At 42.5% G+C, this 20,856-nt stretch overlaps 1 protein-coding gene across 7 annotated transcripts in view; it reads left to right on the forward strand.

The window, feature by feature from the left end:
• Positions 1-20,856, forward strand: part of WHRN (whirlin) — a 322,874-nt gene that overhangs the window by 229,304 nt on the left and 72,714 nt on the right. For all 7 annotated transcript variants that reach the window (XM_077283715.1, XM_077283718.1, XM_077283716.1 and 4 more), the window contains one exon: positions 4,817-5,035. In XM_077283715.1, the coding sequence (XP_077139830.1) occupies positions 4,817-5,035 (219 nt within the window). The remainder of the gene's footprint in view (positions 1-4,816; positions 5,036-20,856) is intronic.

The following is a 20,856-nucleotide window of genomic DNA, read 5'->3' on the forward strand; positions in this document are numbered from 1 at the left end:
TGGTGGCTGATATTAATAGGCTCGGAAGGTCCCCTTTTCCAGCATAATGAGACCAGTTCACAGCTGTCTGCTTTCCCTTGGCAGATTATAAAAATAGGGGGAGCTGTACGTCGTTTTTTTTTTTCATTTACATATTGATTAACAAGTACAGTAAACTACACACAATGCACTGCTCCACTTCTTCACTTGGACCTCATTTTCCTGTCCACATTTGTTTGCAGAGTAATGGTCCTGCTCTTATTCCCATTTTGCTTCCTTTTGCAGCCCCCTAGCCCTTACTAAGACCATTTTACAGCCAGTTTAAAACATCGAAGTTCGGGTCAGCATTGATTTATATGGGGTTCAGGTACAGGGTCAAGTTCGGGTCAACACCTGGCACCCAGACCGAGCTTAACTTTTTTTAAGTTTGGCCGAACGCAAACTTCCACAGGTCCGCTCATCCCTATTCATGACCTATAAAATAACTCTTTTCTTCACAAGGTCCAAAATATGCACCATACACTATATAAATGTATCTTCCTTCATTCATTTACAATTATTTTTTCCGTTTTACTTAAATTCATACAGATCGCTACAGCTAGCTGATCTAATTATGTACCTCAGTTTAATATTTTGCTATTTTCAGATACATTAATGCTTTGGCTGCAAAAAAATTGCTGTTTCTGGCTGCATCATAATGCAAGTCTCATTGCCGCCCGCAATGTAGTCGCTAAAAGTCAGAACCACTTGGATTCTTTGTGAGTTGCTTGTCACGGTTGTGATACCTTGCGGGTATCGAGGGAGCAGCAGTATACAACAACCTTCGTTGGTGGAACCTGTGTGCAGCCCCAGCCTTTTTGTTGCTTTTTTTGTTGTTATTATTATTTTTCATACAAAGAAGAAGAAAAAGGACTTTCTGATATTTCCAACAAAAAAATGGCCAAAGCAGTAGTGAAAGCGGCATCAAAACAAGCAGTACCATCTATTAATACATAGATACTCAAGACAATGCTCATTAGCACATGAATGATAGATACAGGTACTGGCCATTCATATGTTAACCACTACTACTGAGAGATTCATGTGTTAATGAGCCAGGCTGTATAGTAAATTGTGTTTGCATTTCACGTGTCTTGCCTTCAGTTTTCCATAGGACTGCAAGGTACTGTCTCACAGTGGCACTTTTGTCGCTACGACGGTACGATCCGTGACGTTCTAGCGATATCCATACGATATCGCTGTGTCTGACACGCAGCAGCGATCAGGGACCCCGCTGAGAATCGTACGTCGTAGCAGATCGTTTGGAACTTTCTTTCGTCGCTGGATCTCCCGCTGTCATCGTTGGATCGGTGTGTGTGACACCGATCCAACGATGCGTTCGCTTGTAACCAGGGTAAACATCGGGTTACTAAGCGCAGGGCCGCGCTTAGTAACCCGATGTTTACCCTGGTTACCATCGTAAAAGTAAAAAAAAACAAACAGTACATACTCACATTCCGGTGTCCGTCAGGTCCCTTGCCGTCTGCTTCCCGCTCTGACTGACTGCCGGCCGTAAAGTAAGAGCAGAGCACAGCGGTGACGTAACCGCTGTGATCTGCTTTCACTTTACGGCGGCACTCAGTCAGTCCGGGAAGCAGACGGCAAGGGACCTGACGGACACCGGAATGTGAGTATGTACTGTTTGTTTGTTTTTTTACTTTTACGATGGTAACCAGGGTAAACATCGGGTTACTAAGCGCGGCCCTGCGCTTAGTAACCCGATGTTTACCCTGGTTACCCGGGGCCTTCAGCATCGTTGGTCGCTGGAGAGCTGTCTGTGTGACAGCTCCCCAGCGACCACACAACGACTTTCCAACGATCACGACCAGGTCGTATCGCTGGTCGTGATCGTTGGAAAGTTGCAGAGTGTGACAGTACCCTAAGGATAAGAACACATTGCATTTGTGCATACTGTCAGGTGATGGATGCAGTGGCCTCCATCAACCATCGGGCCCCATAGTAAAAATCTTCTTTTTTTTTGGGCAGTGGTGTAACTAGAACCCGATGGGCCCCTGTGCAAGATTTGACGGCATGTTGTTCCGATGTATGGGCCCTTGCAGCGTTCTAAATCCTATACAGACATACAAGTTGCATCTTCTCCTCCATTATGTAGTAATGTCCCTCATCTTAGACTCCTTCCTTGTATATACAGTATATCACAAAAGTGAGTACACCCCACACATTTTGGTAAATAATCTTTTTTTTCATGGCACAACACTTAAGCTATGACACTTTGATACAATGTAGTCAGTGTACAGTGAACATCCAGTTGAAGTTTGCACCTGCACGGGCTCGGTCATGACCTCTGCGACCGTGATCGTTACGCCCCTGGACTTCTGTATAGAAAAGACCCCTCCTTTATGGTTTCATACAGATGGGCAGTGGACTGACTTTTGAATGTGGCGTATGGAAATATTAACTTGTGTATTGTGTGTGTTTTTTCCAGACATATGCATTGAAAACAATGTGTACATAGCCATAACCTGCAATACCTTATTGGCATTATTACATTATCTTTCTTCTTAGGGAAAGCATGTGGACTCTTTAGTTTTGGCCCAGATAGTAGGGAAACTGAGTTGCACTTAATGAAAGTTTCACGGACAAGTAAAAAAAAATAAAAAAAAAATATATATATATATATATATATATATATATATATATACAGTGGGGCAAAAAAGTATTTAGTCAGTCAGCAATAGTGCAAGTTCCACCACTTAAAAAGATGAGAGGCGTCTGTAATTTACATCATAGGTAGACCTCAACTATGGGAGACAAACTGAGAAAAAAAAATCCAGAAAATCACATTGTCTGTTTTTTTATCATTTTATTTGCATATTATGGTGGAAAATAAGTATTTGGTCAGAAACAAACAATCAAGATTTCTGGCTCTCACAGACCTGTAACTTCTTCTTTAAGAGTCTCCTCTTTCCTCCACTCATTACCTGTAGTAATGGCACCTGTTTAAACTTGTAATCAGTATAAAAAGACACCTGTGCACACCCTCAAACAGTCTGGTCTTCACCATAGTGGAGTTTGGAGTCAAAGAGCTGTCAAAGGACACCAGAAACAAAATTGTAGCCCTGCACCAGGCTGGGAAGACTGAATCATCAATAGCCAACCAGCTTGGAGTGAAGAAATCAACAGTGGGAGCAATAATTAGAAAATGGAAGACATTCAAGACCACTGATAATCTCCCTCGATCTGGGGCTCCACGCAAAATCCCACCCCGTGGGGTCAGAATGATCACAAGAACGGTGAGCAAAAATCCCAGAACCACGCGGGGGGACCTAGTAAATGAAATGCAGAGAGCTGGGACCAATGTAACAAGGCCTACCATAAGTAACACACTACGCCACCATGGACTCAGATCCTACAGTGCCAGACGTGTCCCACTGCTTAAGCCAGTACATGTCCGGGCCCATCTGAAGTTTGCTAGAGAGCATTTGGATGATCCAGAGGAGTTTTGGGAGAATGTCCTATGGTCTGATGAAACCAAACTGGAACTGTTTGGTAGAAACACAACTTGTCGTGTTTGGAGGAAAAAGAATACTGAGTTGCATCCATCCAACACCATACCTACTGTTAAGCATGGTGGTGGAAACATCATGCTTTGGGGCTGTTTCTCTGCAAAGGGGCCAGGACGACTGATCCGGGTACATGAAAGAATGAATGGGGCCATGTATTGTGAGATTTTGAGTGCAAACCTCCTTCCATCAGCAAGGGCATTGAAGATGAAACGTGGCTGGGTCTTTCAACATGACAATGATCCAAAGCACACCACCAGGGCAACGAAGGAGTGGCTTCGTAAGAAGCATTTCAAGGTCCTGGAGTGGCCTAGCCAGTCTCCAGATCTCAACCCTATAGAAAACCTTTGGAGGGAGTTGAAAGTCCGTGTTGCCAAGCGAAAAGCCAAAAACATCACTGCTCTAGAGGAGATCTGCATGGAGGAATGGGCCAACATACCAACAACAGTGTGTGGCAACCTTGTGAAGACTTACAGAAAACGTTTGACCTCTGTCATTGCCAACAAAGGATATATTACAAAGTATTGAGATGAAATTTTGTTTCTGACCAAATACTTATTTTCCACCATAATATGCAAATAAAATTATAAAAAAACAGATAATGTGATATTCTGGATTTTTTTTTCTCAGTTTGTCTCCCATAGTTGAGTTCTACCTATGATGTAAATTACAGACGCCTCTCATCTTTTTAAGTGGTGGAACTTGCACTATTGCTGACTGACTAAATACTTTTATGCCCCACTGTATATATATATATATCTCAAGATATTTTAAAAAAAATTATAGTAAAAAAATATCTAAGAGGAAGCAGCCGGCAACTTTTTACAACATGAAAGAGTCTAGCCAGCAGTAGTTACCCAGCCATTGCAACAATTATAGGGGCTGTCACCTTCTCAGACTCCTGAAAAGATAAATTTGTTTTTGCCTTTCCCTGCTGTCAATTTTTGGAGAAACACAGAGGAAAGAAAAAAGAGGTGATAACTAAGAAACGCTCAATACTTGAGAGAAGAGAACAATTCAACAAATTAAAAGAATAAATTTATATCATTCGGAAATGTTGTAAAAGAACCTAACAACTTGGACTGTGTCTGGGTCCGAGAGCTGAAAGGCGTCGGAGACAGATACTGGACTGATACAGTAGTAATATATAAGAATGTAAGGAATAGTAGAGGATCTTGAGACATGTCTCCATTAATGCTGTATATTGGCTTCCTCCTGATCTAGCATCAGATGCTCACTATACATCCTGCATACTCTGTGCTTACTTTTTCCAGGCTCTGCGAGGCTCTCAGAAGCTGGTCCTCTCTGTGCTGTCTTCAGGAAGGGTCCCCGGAGGCCATGTCTCCAGTCAAATTTACACTTGGGTTGATCCGCACGGCCGCAGCATCTCACCTCCGGGAGGGTTACCCCACCTTCACAACACATCTGTGGGGGGACCAGAAAAAGAAAAGAGAAGTCATCTGCAGCTGCTCCAGGAAGGGGATGAAAAGAAGGTGTGGGGGTAACACTGTACTCTAAGCAATCATTATAGGGCATTTTACTCAATCGCATCATATACTATTTTAGGTGGCTCATTTACATTTGGTTTACCACCACCTGCTATAGGCGTTATTAATAGCGCATTTTTGTATTCTACTTTTAAGGCCACGTTCACATGTTCAGGATTTGGTCAGAATTTTACATCAGTATTTGTAAGCCAAAACCAGGAGTGGGTGATAAATACAGAAGTGGTGATGTGTTTCTATTATACTTTTCCTCTTATTGTTCCTCTGCTGGTTTAGGCTTACAAATACTGAAGTAAAATACTGATGAGCATGATACACAGCCAATATACCATATGTATGGTTTGTATATAGTAAAGTGACATGTGCAGAGTTAGTGACTTCCAGTAGAATGTAAACGGAGATGTTAGTACTGAGAATCACCTGTTCTGAAAGACCTATTTGTCTATATCTATACATCTATATTGATGGTATAGCAAGATAAAATGACTAAAGGTAAGAAGATACAAATAGATGGTAAGTAATAGTGGTAAAATAATACTAATCCACTGTGATTGCAACCTGCCCAACGCGCGTTTCGCCTACGGCTTCAAGGGAAACTGGGTTGAGGTTTTTTCTCACAAGCCTAGACATCTCGTCACATCTGGCTTAATTTTAAAGTTTTTTTCCTTTGTGGTGCCCAACGATGCAAAACTTGTAAATTTGCTCAGCAATGCTCCTTTTTCTCCAATTTGGCAAATAATCAAAATTATAGTATCAAACAATTTATTAATTGCAATACGGAGCATGTCATCTATGCCATAAAATGCAGCTTTTGCAATAAATTGTGTATTGGTGGTACGTCTCAAAATTTAAAAACCCGCATTAATGAACATCTTAATGACATCATCAACACCAGTCACAATAACTTTGCTCATGCACACCATGGGAACACTTCCTCTTTAAAAATCTTTGGCTTTGAAAGGGTTAATAAACCCCCTCATGGTGGTGATATGCGAAGGCGCTTACTAATGAGAGAAGCTTTTTGGATTTTTAACTTAGGTACTTTGCTCTCCCCATGGTCTTAACTTAAGAAAAGAGATCACATACCATTAATAAAACTGATATCTAGACACCAGTGGCGCTTGCTATATTGAATTCTTGCAGCAGATAATGACACAGTACCACTTCTCTGTGTCGTATAATAAAATTAAAGTAAATAATCGTATATCTGCGCTAGAAATAATCCCTCTTTTTTTTTTACCAATAGCAGTCAAGGGCACCTCTACTATAATCTATTTAGTATTTCACGTCCTATATTAAAATTTACCTTATAAGACACAGTAAAATCTTCCAACTCTTCTAGCGACCACTGAAATTTTCAGCAGATTGGATCTCTTGTGGCTCAGTTAGCTCCTCCGTTCCTCGGTTCTTCAGTGATTCTCCATACAGTGAATCCGGGTATTGAACTGGTGTTCTTGAAAACCGGTGTATTAACGATGAGAGTGCGGATAGTAAGCACTGCCCCGGCCGGCGGCAGAACTCACCAAAGCCGTCACTCGTTGTTATCAGCGTGGCGTAGGTGCGCGCTGTAGAAAGTAGCCGCTCGGTTCACTGACAGTGCAGGACCTTGCGTGACGTCACGGTCACGTGATAGCACACGTGACTGGCTATGGATAGCACAAAGGACCAATTCCAACTAGTTTCGGAACAGACGTGTTCCTTCCTCAGGGATCTGGGGATTTGGTGAGTTCTGCCGCCGGCCGGGGCAGTGCTTACTACCCGCACTCTCATCGTTAATACACCGGTTTTCAAGAACACCAGTTCAATACCCGGATTCACCGTATGGAGAATCACTGAAGAACCGAGGAACGGAGGAGCTAACTGAGCCACAAGAGATCCAATCTGCTGAAAATTTCAGTGGTCGCTAGAAGAGTTGGAATATTTTACTGTGTCTTATAAGGTAAATTTTAATATAGGATGCGAAATACTCAATAGATTATAGTAGAGGTGCCCTTGACTGCTATTGGTAAAAAAAAAAAAAAAAAAAAAAAGAGGGATTATTTCTAGCGCGGATATACGATTATTTACATTATTAAAATTGCACTTACCATTAATTAATTTTTTAGTTTCCTGTTACGGTACATTCCTTCTTTTTTATCTCTAAAATGTATTTGTCTCTTTTGATTTTTTTCCTTTCTGCACATTCACTTGTCAGTCTTAATTGCTGAATTATTTCTCATGTACACACATGGTCAAAATTGTTGGTACACCTCGTTTAATGACAGAAAAACTCGCAATAGTCACAGAAATAACTTGAATCTGACAAAAGTAATAATAAATAAAAGGTCTATGAAAATGAACAAATGAAAGTCAGACATTGCTTTTCAACCATGCTTCCACAGAATTTTAAAAATAAAACTCATGAAATGGGCCTGGACAGAAATGATGGCACCCCTGAAAATAATGTGACAGAAGGGACATGTTAAATCACGTTGTGTCCACTAATTACCATCACAGGTGTCTACAATCTTGGAATCAGTGAGTGGGCTTGTATATAGGGCTACAGATACTCACTGTGCTGTTTGGTGACACGGTGTGTATCACACTCAACATGGACCAGAGGAAGCGAAGGAAAGAGTTGTCTCAGGAGATTAGTAAGAAAATTATAGACAAACATGTTAAAGGTAAAAGTTATAAGACCATCTCCAAGCAGTTTGATGTTCCTGTGACTACAGTTGCACATATTATTCAGAAATTTAAGATCCATGGGACTGTAGCCAACCTCCCTGGACGTGGCCACAGGAGGAAAATTGATGACAAATCAAAGAGACGGATAATACGAATGGTAACAAAAGAACCCATGAAAAGAACTTATAAACAGATTAAAGGTGAACTTCAAGCTCAAGGAACATCAGTGTCAACTCGCAACATCTGTCGTTGTATGAGCCAAAGTGGACTTCATGGGAGACGATCAAGGAGGACACCATTGATGAAAAAAAAAATCATAAAACAGCCAGACTGGAATTTGCCATACAACATGTTGATAAGCCACAAAGCTTCTGGGAGAATGTCCTATGGACAGATGAGACAAAAATGGAACTTTTCGGCAAGGCACATCAGCTCTATGTTCATAGATGGAAAAATAAAGCATATCAAGAAAAGAACACTGTCCTACTGTGAAACATGGAGGAGGCTCTGTTATGTTCTGGGGCTGCTTTGCTGCATCTGGCACAGGGTGTCTAGAATCTGTGCATGGTATAATGAAATCTCAAGACTATCAAGGGATTATAGAGAGACATGTGCTGCCGAGTGTCAGAAATCTTGGTCTCAGTCGCAGGTCATGGGTCTTGCAACAGGATAATTACCCAAAACACACAGCTAAAAACACCCCTAAATGCCTAAGAGGAAAACATTGGAGTATTCTGAAGTGGCCTTCTATGAGCCCTGACCTAAATCCTATTGAGCATCTTTGGAAAGAGCTGAAACATGCCATCTGGAAAAGGCAACCTTCAAACACGAGACAACTGGAGCCGTTTGCTCTTGAGGAGTGGGCCAAAATACCTGTCGAGAGGTGCAGAAGTCTCAATGACAGTTACAGGAATCATTTGATTACAGTGATTGCCTCAAAAGGTTGTGCAACAAAATATTAAGTTAATGGTACCATCATTTCTGTCCAGGCCTATTTCATGAGGTGTTTTTTTTTTTATTCTGTGGAAGCATGGGTGAAAAGCAATGTCTGACTTTCATTTGTTCATTTTCATAGATGTTTTAATTATTATTACTTTTGTCAGATTCAAGTTATATCTGTGGGTTTTTCTGTCATTAAACGAGGGGTACCAACAATTTTGACCACGTGTGTATGTTGGTTTTCCTTGATCACTTGTGTATTTAAGGCTGTCACTTGGTCATTTCCAAACTAAGCTTTGACAAAGAACAACCATGTTCAAAACGCATCGCTTATTGGCCATCTTGCCTTGGACCTTTTAATTTTGATGAAATAAAGTTGGTCTATTTAACTTTTACCAGAAGCTGGAACAATTTCTACTTTTTTCCACATTCCGAATACGAGTGGCCGGTTCGTGGTTCCGTGCAGGCTGGACATCTATGGTGAGCTGGCATTACTTTCTTTTTTTCTGATTTACTAAATCCGACAAGTGCCGTGCACACTGCATTTTAAATTGAACTGTTATTATGACAAATGTAATGCTGACAAGCAGGGAGGAGAGAGCTGTGCACATGTTTGACAATCCTTATGATCCAGCTGTGTCGAACACACCGTTAATAGACAATAGGCACAGTTTGGAAAAACTCATGTATTACGAAATCTAAAATCTGGTGGGATTTAACAACCTTACCGAAGTATATTTTGAAGAACATGATACCTAAAGGTTTAATAATTTAAAAAGTCCAGAACACAGTGGCCTGGACCGGGAGCCGAGCAGACGTGTGCTGGAGGAGCTCCTCGGTCTCTTACAAATTACAGAGTGGAAACTCACTTTTTCACTCCGTGGACCCCGGACCAAGAGACCCTCGGTGCCCCTCACCCACCCGAGACGACGTACCTGCGGGTCCCCGGTGCCGACGGGAGCCGGAATACTCCCGCTGAGATCTGTCACCTCCGCCTGCTAGCCGGAGCCCAGAAGAGGAGGCGTGCTGTTCCGGGGGCAGAGGATCAGCGGTGCGATTGCCGGTACAAAGGAGCTCGCCCGGGATCGTGGCGTAGCTCCGAGAAGATCCGGTGAGTGGGGGAGCAAGTGGTGCGGGAGGACAGGGGCCCCTGGAAGGCGCGGCGGCCATCTTGTCTTTGGATTACGGCACTGCAGGACAGGCGGACCCCGGCTCTGTTTATCAGCGGTAAGGCCCCGCTGCATCACCTCAGTGACTGCTTACTTATCGGTCCACTATATAAGGTGGGGCGCCCGGATAAGACACCAGCAGACCCTTAGAGGCGCCATTTGTTATGATCTGGTGACCTTGGAGCCGCATGAAACTTTCCCTGGAGTTGGTGGAACCTGTACTGACCGCAAATCCTGAACTAACACCGCAACTAGAAGTAGCCGTGGGGTGTGCCTAACATACCCTAGTCACCTGGACACAGCCGGAGGACTAAATACCCCTATAGATGGAAATAGGAATGCTACCTTGCCTCAGAGCAGACCCCCAAAGGATAGGCAGCCCCCCACGAATAATGACTGTGAGTAGGAGAAGAATAGACACACACAGGTAGAAAACAGGATTTAGCAAAAGAGGCCACTCTAGCTAAATAGGAAAGGATAGGACAGATTGCTAGGCGGTCAGTATTAAAACCCTTCCAAAAATATCCACAGCAGATAATACAAAAAGTTCCACAATCTAACTAAAGACATGGAATGTATATCTGCCACTCCAGAGAATCCAACAAGACTGAGAAAATACTGACACAATCTAAGCTGGACAAGAAAACACAAAGAATAGCACTGAATTGTGAAGCACATAGCATGTGTGCCACAGGAAAAAAAAACACCAGACACTTATCTTTGCTGATTTGGCAGAAAGGCATGCGGAACCAATCAGAGGTCCAACACCTCCCAACAACAATTGACAACTGGCAAGGACTAATGAATCCTGCACGCCTAAATACCCCAGTCAGAACTGCAATCAGCAGATACACCTGACAAGGACTGCAACTCAGGGGCAACTGCATTACCACCTACAACCACCGGAGGGAGCCCAAAAGCAGAATTCACAACAGCCATTTAGGTGCTCCCTCTCCCTGGTCCCCTTTGTTGGCGCCAAAAGCCACCATCTTGTAAGGAGGCAAAGTCACGGCCTGGGGCTCAGCTCACCCCCTGGGTCAGCGCTGCTGCACGCAATCTGCTGGACAATTGAAGATCCCTAGGCCATCTCTCCATATAGAGAGGAGGTCATACTAGAGGAGGGGAGTGTGCTGATGGGGGTTCGGGCTGCGTGATGTAGCTGTTCTAGCTCCGTGTGCCCCCCCCCCCATGACCAGATGTGACCAGCCATAACCTGCTAATATTTATGGGCAGAACCAAAAAACGTGTTGGACAGTCTCTAGACCCTTTAGCTCACACAGAAGAATGGATTGCTACGTTACCACAACAAATCAGCAGAGGAATACCAGATCCCAGTCCTCCTCCAAAATCCCTGGAGACTGTTCATCATCACAGGACTCCCTAATCTCCCACAGCTCCCCTGATAGAGCTACATACGAGGGGGACGATAATTCTGAATTCCCTGATGACATGACTATCCAGGACCTCAGTAAATTTATCAGAACTCTTCCCACCAAAAATGACTTAGAGACATTCGCTTGCAGAATTGAAAGCTCTTACAAAAAAGAACTGCAGGTCCGTAAATCAGAATTCACATCTAGAGTGGAAGATGTTGAGAAATCCCAGGAAATTATCTTGCAAGAACTTCAAACCCACAGAGAGGTTCTAGCTAATCATACCATGAGATTGGAGGACATGGCTACAGGGTTGGAGGACTTAGAGAACCGCAACAGACGCAATAACATTAGAATACGTGGCCTCCCTGAGTCTGTCGGCCCAACTGAACTAGACAGTACAGTCCAAAAACTGTTCCTTGAGATCCTGAATGACAAAGGTGCGAGTTCTGTTGTGAATTCCGCTCTTGGGCTCCCTCCGGTGGTTATAAGTAGCATTTTTGTGAGTTCTGCTCTTGGGCTCCCTCCTGTGGTTTTGAGTGGTATGGCTGCTTCTTGGATTTAGCATCAGCAGCTGTTTTCACTGATCGTCTTTCTGGCTCTGCTATATTAGTCTGGCCTTTTCCCTAATTCATTGCCAGTTGGCAATTGTTGAGCTTGGAGTCATGGCTCTCTGAGGATTTCCCTGTCACTCTGACCATTTCAGCAAAGCTAAGTCCTTGCTTGTCTTTTTGCAGTTCACTTGTTGTGGACTTTGTTGTTTAGCACTTTCTATGTTTTGCTCATTTGTCCAGCTTATCAGTATGTATCTAGTCAGCTAAGCTGGAAGCTCTGGGCAGAAGAGTTTGCCCTCTACACCTTTAGTCAGGTGTGGAGATTTTTGCATTTCTCTGCGGTGGACTTTTTCTAGTTTTTATTACTGACCGCACAGTGTTCTGTCCTGTACTAATTCTTTCTAGCTAGTAGTGGCCTCCTTTGCTAAATCTTGTTTCATACTACGTATGTCATTTCCTTCTCCTCTCACAGTCATTATTTGTGGGGGGCTGTCCTATCCTTTGGGGATTTTCTCTGAGGCAAGATAGCTTTCCTGCTTCTACCTTTAGGGGTAGCTAGATCTCCGGCTGTGACGAGGTGTCCAGGGAGTGACAGGAACATCCCACGGCTACTGCTAGTGTCTGTGTTAAGATCAGGAACTGCGGTCGGTATAGTTACCACCTGCTCAGAGCTAGTCGCATGTCACTCCTTAATCACCAGACCATAACAGAGTTCCATAGAATTTGATCGGATCCATAGATCCCTGGGACCCAAACCACAATCAGACTCTAGACCCAGAGACGTCATATGCAGAATACATTATTATAGAGTCAAAGAAACCATCATGTGGGCCGCTAGACAGAAAGGCTCCATTACCTTTTGTGGGGCTCAGATTCTAATATCAGATCTATCTAGGCGGACCCTACAATTAAGAAGAGCTCTGCGTCCACTTTTATCTCTTCTTAAAGAAAAAAATATTCTATACAAATGGGGATTTCCGTTTCAACTGATCGCTTTTAAGGGCGGGAAATCAGCAACCTGGGAGACCTCGCCACCTTCCTGGGAACGTTCGAATTACCACTGACTGAGCTTCCTGACCGGCCAAGGCCTCTTCAGCTCCCAGACATTCCACCCAGATGGCTGAAATCCCCTCACGTCAAGCAATCTAAAAAGAACAGTTCAGCTCCTTATCAAACCTGAGGGGGCATCCGTGTTCCTCATCTTACTCGAAGTTTTCTGTCCGACATACTTATGTACCAACAGGATATCTGGACTTTTGGTCCAATATATACTTGGTTTGCTCGCGCTCAATTGTACGATTGGTTGTCATCTTGGTGGACACATCTTGGCTTCTTACTTATGATGTTATATAAGGTCTTAACTGTTAGAAAATATCGCTAAATAGTTATGGCTCGAAACATGGTTTAAGAAGTTCTATTGTTGACCTGCAAATGTTTATTACTTGTTTCAGGGGTGTCTGGGTCGTGGGGGTGGCGAGTGGAGATCGGATCCGACCGTCGGCTTTTCCTCACTCAAATAGATGCGCTTGGTGGATATGGGACACACCATCGCGTCTCGACTTCTTCATATAGGTGTACTTACGCCTTACTTTGTACTCTTCTTTCTTTCTCTCTACTTGTTTGTCTTTATTTCTTCCCTCCCCTCTCTGTCGTTCAACTCTCAACCCCCCAGCCTATCTCCAACTCTGGATTCACTTATGGGGGCCCTGGGGACCCGGCTTCTGTGCCCGCACTGCCAGTTCTCTGAAAATTACCTTGACTATGGCTGAGATCAGGTTTTGTTCATACATTGTTAGGGGGCTCAACGTTCCAGAAAAAAGAAAGCAGATTTTGTATTCCAGCCATAAGCAACTTATCTCAATTTTATTACTTCAGGAGACTCATTTTAAGACTGGGGTGACTCCTGACTGTACATCTCCTTATTATCTGAAATGGTTTCATAGCTCGAACCCCCATGCTAAGTCCAAGGGTGTATCCATAGGTTTTCACAAGTCCTTCCTCCCGGGGGTCCTTGATTCAGCGATTGATCCAGAGGGGAGATTTATTTTCTTAAAACTGACTTGGGGATCTCGTGAGCTCACTTTGGCGAATGTCTATTTTCCTAACCAGGACCAGCAGAAATTCGGCTACTCGTGTAAAAAGCTCCTGGAGAATTTTGCGGGCAATACACCGATTGTTTTGGGAGGTGACTTCAATCTTCCAATGAACCCCTCAGTTGATGTGTCATCGGGTAAGTCCTCGTATCCCCTGTCTACCATCAAAAAGGTAAGAAAGAGTGATCTACGTCTGGTTGATGTTTGGAGGGCCCTTCACCCGGATACAAGAGACTATAGCTTCTATTCTCAGGCACATTCCATCTATAGCAGAATTATTTTTTTGTGTCCCGTTCCCTGCTGGATTCGGGGGTGGGGGCGGAGGTGGGGGTCGATGCTGAGGTCCGACCACGCGCCTATTTATTTTTCAACAAAATTGGACACCTCAGTGAGGCCTGGATTTTCTTGGCACCTAAATGAGAACTTATTGCGAGATCTGTTATGTGCCTCAGAAATGAAACGATGCATAGTAGGTTTTGTGGCGGATCATGCATCGGACCCCACATCTCCTGCGATAAAATGGGAGGCATTGAAGAGTGTCTTGAGGGGTATCCTTATCTCCCACGGTGCCCGCCTCAAGAGGATCCGCATAGCAGAAATAGCTGATCTCTCTTCTAAAATCTCTAAACTCGACTTACAACATAAACAAGACCTTTCCCCGGTTACCCTGTTAGATCTATCCACGGCCAGACAAAAATTACTCACAATTCTGGATCAGAGGTCCCGGTGTTTCAGGGAGAAAATTAGGAGCCGGTTTTATCATATGGGAAACAAGAGCGGCAAATTCTTAGCAAGGGCCTTACACCCAAGGGGTCCGCAGACTTTTATCCCTTTCATAAAAACGGCCAAAGGTAAGATAGCACATAGTACACGGGACATATTATCCAGCTTTCATGACTATTATAACTCCCTATATAACATAAAAGGTCACTTTGGGGATCTCCCGACTTACTTACTCCATGATAAAATAAAATCTTACATTCAATCAAATAGGTTGCCTGCGGTCTCGGAGGAGTGCCTGGTGGGTCTGGAGGAGGACTTTTCATTAGAGGAGGTCACCTCGGTAGTTGGAGACCTGAAATCAGGAAAAAGCCCTGGTCCTGATGGCTATTCAGCAGGGTTTTATAAGCAATTCTCGGACCTTTTCGGCCCTCCATTGTTGGCCGCGTGCAACTTTGACGCCTCGGGGGGGGGGGGGTCATTTCCCCCACAGGCCTTAGCCGCCCATATCACAATTATTCCAAAGCCAGATAAGGATCCCTCCCTGTGCAGTAGTTATCGTCCCATTTCACTTATCAATATAGATGTCAAAATATATGCCAAAATGATTGCTAAGAGATTGAGTGGTCTCTTGCCTCATTTGATTAATCAAGACCAGGTAGGATTCGTTCCGGGTAGAGAGGCTAGAGATAATACTATCAGATCCATTTTGTTGATAGACAGAGCAAACAGAACTGGGGACCCCATGTGCTTACTATCAATTGATGCTGAAAAAGCATTTGACAGGGTGGGTTGGGACTTCATGTATCTAACACTTGAGGGTATTGGAATAAAACGGAAAATGATGAGGAGCATTATGGCACTCTATGAGTCTCCATCGGCGCAAATCAAAGTTAATGGCTCCCTGTCGGACCACCTTCACATTCGAAACGGCACGAGACAGGGGTGCCCTTTGTCACCCCTGTTGTATATACTAACTATGGAACACTTGGCCAATGCGATTCGCAATAATATATCAATCAAAGGGGTGCAGATCTCCTCAGAAGAACATAAGTTGGCTCTATTTGCTGATGATGTGCTTATGTATATCATCTCGCCCTTAACTACTATACCCAATGTTTTATTGGAGCTGCATCGCTTTGGCCAACTGAGTAACTTTAAAATTAACTCACACAAATCCGAAATGCTAAATATCTCCCTATCCCCTGCATTAGTCTCACAATTACGTTCCTTCCCTTTTAAATGGCGCCCTGACTCCCTCAGATACCTGGGCATAGCCCTGACTACCAAGACATCACGGCTGTACGAAATTAACCATAAAATGGCCCTTCGTAAGGCTGAGCTTGACCTGGAGCATTGGAATAAATTGCATTTGTCCTGGCTTGGTAGGATCAATACTATAAAAATGGATCTATTGCCACGCCTTCTCTATTACTTTCAGACCATTCCGATGGTTCTGCCTGCTTCCTTCTTCTCCAGACTCAAATCAGCCATCACAAGATACATTTGGTCGGGCAAACGACCTTGCCTATCATATCAATTACTGAGCAGACCTAAACAAGAGGGAGGTCTGAGTCTGCATAAATTCCAGCTTTACAACCATGCCTCCATTGGAACATGCCTACTAGATTTATATCATAGTAAATTAAAGAAAAAGTGGGTGGACTTGGAGACGAGGCTTTTAGGGGTCAATCCCAGAGTTAACATCTGGGGGGGGGGGGGGGGGGGGTGCCGGGGTTCAGAGGGGGAGTCTTCCCTTTCTTACTAGAAATCTGACTCTTTTTGTCAATCGCAATCATCTAAAGCTTAATTTGTCATCTATACCTGGTCCCTTGACACCGATCTCTGACAATCCGGAATTCTCTGCAGGCCTAGATAAAACCATATTCCTCCATAAGCATAGGGATAGCCATCCAATAGTTCATGACTATATTACCCCTTCATGTGTAAAACCTTTGCATTCCCTCTTTGAGGGTTCAGAGATTCCACCTGGGATGTGGTTTCTTTATGAACAAATCAAAAGCTTCGTTCTCAGGGTATCCAAACGGGTCGATTTCTTCCGGTCGCTTACTTCTTTCGAGTCGGCGTGTCTGGGTGGGGACCCTCCATCACACACAGTATCACTCCTGTATAAAATGTTCCAGGGGTACCAGATATCTACATTAGATCCTCCTGCTTTCTTCCAGAAATGGGAAATCGACTTGAATAAGTCGTTAATACCGGATGACAGGAATAGGAGTCTTCTCTATACACTTAGATCCTCACTATGTGCGGACTACCAAGAGAGAAGTTATAGACTTCTGGCTCGATGGTTTAGATGCCCAGATACCATTCACTCTATGTTCCCAAATACCCCAGACATGTGCTGGAGATGTTGGGGGGAGAGGGGTTCATACATTCACATTTGGTGGTCTTGCCCATGTATTAAAGGTTTCTGGGAGGATGTGTTTAACCTGCATAATAAGCTATCTATGTATAAAGCCCGACCCTCAATAGAGGTGGCTCTGCTATCTATCTGTGAGCTTTCCGTAGCTAAATTTAAAAAAAGCCTCCTCAGACATTTATTGACAGCTGCGCGTAATTTAATACCTCGCTACTGGAAGCAGACGAATATCCCTTCAAGAGCCGAGCTTGTGGTGGAGCTGAATCTCCTCTTCAGAATGGAGCAGTTGGTTGGTCAGGACGCCAGGACCTTGGACAAGGTCCTGAGCGTATGGGCCCCTTGGATAATGTTTAGGGAGACCGCGGGCCTGACTGCGTGGCTTAGCGGAGTCTCTGATTCAAACCTTTAATTTTTTTCAGATTGGACCCTTGGGTCGTGAATTAATAAGCACTGAATTCGGTCCCAAGCTGCGTTGGGCGGGATAGCGGAGGCCGGTTCCCCCCCCATCCTTTCCCTCTTATCTCTTCTTTTCTATCTGTCCCTTCCCACTCTCTTCTCTTTGTTTGTTAATTGTTGTATATGTTATAAAGGAGTTTTGGTTATGATTTGGACTTAATTTGGATAATTTACTCCGGTGATATATTTGAACTTGGTTGTTAAACGAAGCTCCGGAGAAACGGACCCACACTGTGACGGTGAATATAGACATATTTCGCCATAATGGATTACAGCAAGAAGATAACGGAGTCATGGTGTGGGTCTATAGAGTATTGTTTATTATACATTTTCTCTTGATTACAGTGGTAATATCTCAAATGTCATTTTAAGTGGTATCATTCTAATATTATCTTGCTTCAATAGTTTTTGTGAAAGTGACTTCACTCAATAAACTTGATTTACACAAAAAAGTCCAGAAAACAATTTATGATGACAAATTCATGTCTCAATGGAATCAGATACTATCCAATTGCTCTTAAATCTTATGTGCCTCATAACTAAAGATGAGGAGTCCAAGTTATCAGATTTACAAAAGGAAATTGAAAGAACAAAAAAAATGGTAAAACGTACTTCTTTGGAGTTTGAAGATTCATATAAGAAAATACAGAAATCTGTTTCCAAATTAGAAGACAATATTATTGAAATAAAAAAAAACAAGTTCCACACGGACTATACAGACTACTCCACAAAGCGCGTCTATAACTGGCATAGAGAAGTTCCCTTCCCACATACTCCAGAACCTACCCTATTATGTACAAAAGGAGATATCAAAATACTAAACCTTATAACCGCAAACCGAAAACCGCAAGGTATGACCACTCGTCAACGGAGGAACCTTCAATTTTAGATTCCGAATCTAATGTTCTTAATTTATCTTCACAAACATTCACATCTGACCAATTAAGACTTCTTTCATTTGGTCTCAATTTCATCCCAGACCAAAATTTTGATTTGTTTTCAACTATTTGTGACATCAATCGTTTCATACGAAATGTACCAATCAAGAGACATTTTTTGACAGATTATCATGATTATGAGACATTTAATAATAGCAATTGTTGCAATCATTACCGTAATTTCAATGAACAAATGTTTGTACTTTGTCTAGAGGATTTAAGTAATGATTCATCAGTAAAACAAGATGTCAATCTAGCACCTGAATTTACCACCAAAAAATCCCATTTTGTATCCCATCCATTCCTGTGCAGCTTGCATGGACACTGGACAAGTTCCAGGATGCGGTAAAAAAGGAATTAAAAATCCTCTCTGATGTCAACTGTAACAACAATTCAGGACATAATCTTTCTTTTATGCAACATATGGATGACATCATTATAAAAATGTCCGACAAAGGGGTATGCTGATATTAATGGACAAAGAAGCATATAGATCTCATATTAACAATATGCTTGGAGATTCTACACCTATCACAAATTATATTCAGATCCTTCCCTTGATTTTTCAAGGTCTATCACTAAATTAATCAATGAGGGCATAGTGCTGGAAGTTTTGACTAAAAAACAAACTGAATATCTCATTGTCAAGGCCCCTGTCATTCGAACTCTCTATGCATTGTCTAAAGTTCATAAAGGAATAAATTATCCGCGAATGAGACCTATTATAAATGAAATTGGCTCTGAAAATTAACTTTTGGCCAATTGGCTTGACTTTCTCCTCCAGCCCCTCATACAAAGGTCTCCTCGTTACATCAGAGATGCTAGTGACATTTTGGATCAATTCTCTAAAGTAAAATGGTCATTGGGTTTTTCTTAGATTACTTGTGTTGTAGTCTTTCTATACACTTCCATCCAACAACACATAGCAATTGAAGCCCTAATCTTTCACTTTAACAAATATAGTAATTACAGTCAGACTCTTCAAAACTATATTATCCAAACTGCCTTATTTCTCATGTCACACAATTTTTTTCTGTTTAATGGCTTATTATTTGCAACATAGAGTGTCATTGGGGGCCAAATTCTCCCCCTATCAAATCTGGTGATGTTATATTGGAAAGAATTATTTTTATGTTCTTCATTCAATCCTTTTTTGGCTTCTATCGAGTGGTATGGCAGATACGTAGACGATGCACTCCTTATCTGTAGTGGAGATATGTCTGCCATACCACTCTTTAGTAAGTACATAAATGCAAATGAATTTAACTTACAATTCACTGTTTATCATAATCCTTCTACGATTACAATTCTTGATTTAGAATTTACTGATGCAGTCGGTGAGTGCATCACTTCTTCAATATTCAGGAAACCATTAGCGGGTAATAACAACATGAATTAAAGAAGTAGCCACCTGAAACAAGTAGCCAAATCTGTCGCCACCGGCGAATACATTTGCACCAAATGAAATTGCAGCAATCCCATTGACTGCACTTTGAATAACAACCAATTGGATGCCAGACTTAAAAAACGTGGATATCCTTTCTGGATACTAGAAAGAGCACTATCCATAGCACATAATAAAAACTGACCCGAAATCCTTGAATATAAGATGTCCAATGAGAAAACTAGGAATAACATGCCCCAACTTTTTTTTACACACAATATAGCTCTCAGTTTTCGCACAAGAAAAACATTGTGGAGAAACATTTGCCGATGCAAATCTTCTGCATCCAGACACTTTATTCATGCACACCATAGGAAAACTTCCTTTCTGAAAATCTTTGAAAGGGTTAATAAGCCCCCTCGTGGTGATATACGAAGGCGCTTACTAATGAGAGAAGCTTTTTGGATTTTTAACTTAGCTACTGGCTCTCGCCATGGTTTTAACTTAAGAAATGAGATCGCATATCATTATTAAAATTGCACTTACCATTAATTAATTGTTCAGTTTCCTGTTATATTCCTTCTTTTTTAATCTGTAAAATGTATTTGTCTCTTTTGATTTTTTTTCCTTTTTGCACATTCACTTGTCGGTCTTAAGTGCTGAATTATTTCTCATGTATGTTGGTTTTCCTTGATCACTTGTGCATTTAAGGCTGTTATTTGGTCATTTCCAAACTAAACTTTGACAAAGAACAACCATGTTCTAAACACGTCGCTGATTGGCCATCCTGCCTTTGACCTTTTAACTTTGATGAAATGAAGTTGGTCTATTTGCCTTTTACCAGAATCTGGAACACTTTCTACTTTTTTCCACATTCCAGTGGTTGGTTTGTGGGTCCATGCAATCTGGACATCTATGGTGAGCAGGCACTACTTTCTTTTTCTATGACAAAATAATACTAACCCACTGTGATTGCAACCTGCTCGATGCGCTTTCACTTATGGCTGCAATGGGGTATTCAACCCAGTTCCCCGCTGAAGCTGTAGGCAAAACGTGCATCGGGCAGGTTGCAATCACAGTGGGTTATTTTTCCACTTTTACTTACCATCTGTATCTTCTCACCTTTGGTCATC

The sequence above is a fragment of the Ranitomeya variabilis genome, chromosome 2 (assembly GCF_051348905.1).
Source record: "Ranitomeya variabilis isolate aRanVar5 chromosome 2, aRanVar5.hap1, whole genome shotgun sequence".
Classification (NCBI taxonomy): domain Eukaryota; kingdom Metazoa; phylum Chordata; class Amphibia; order Anura; family Dendrobatidae; genus Ranitomeya; species Ranitomeya variabilis.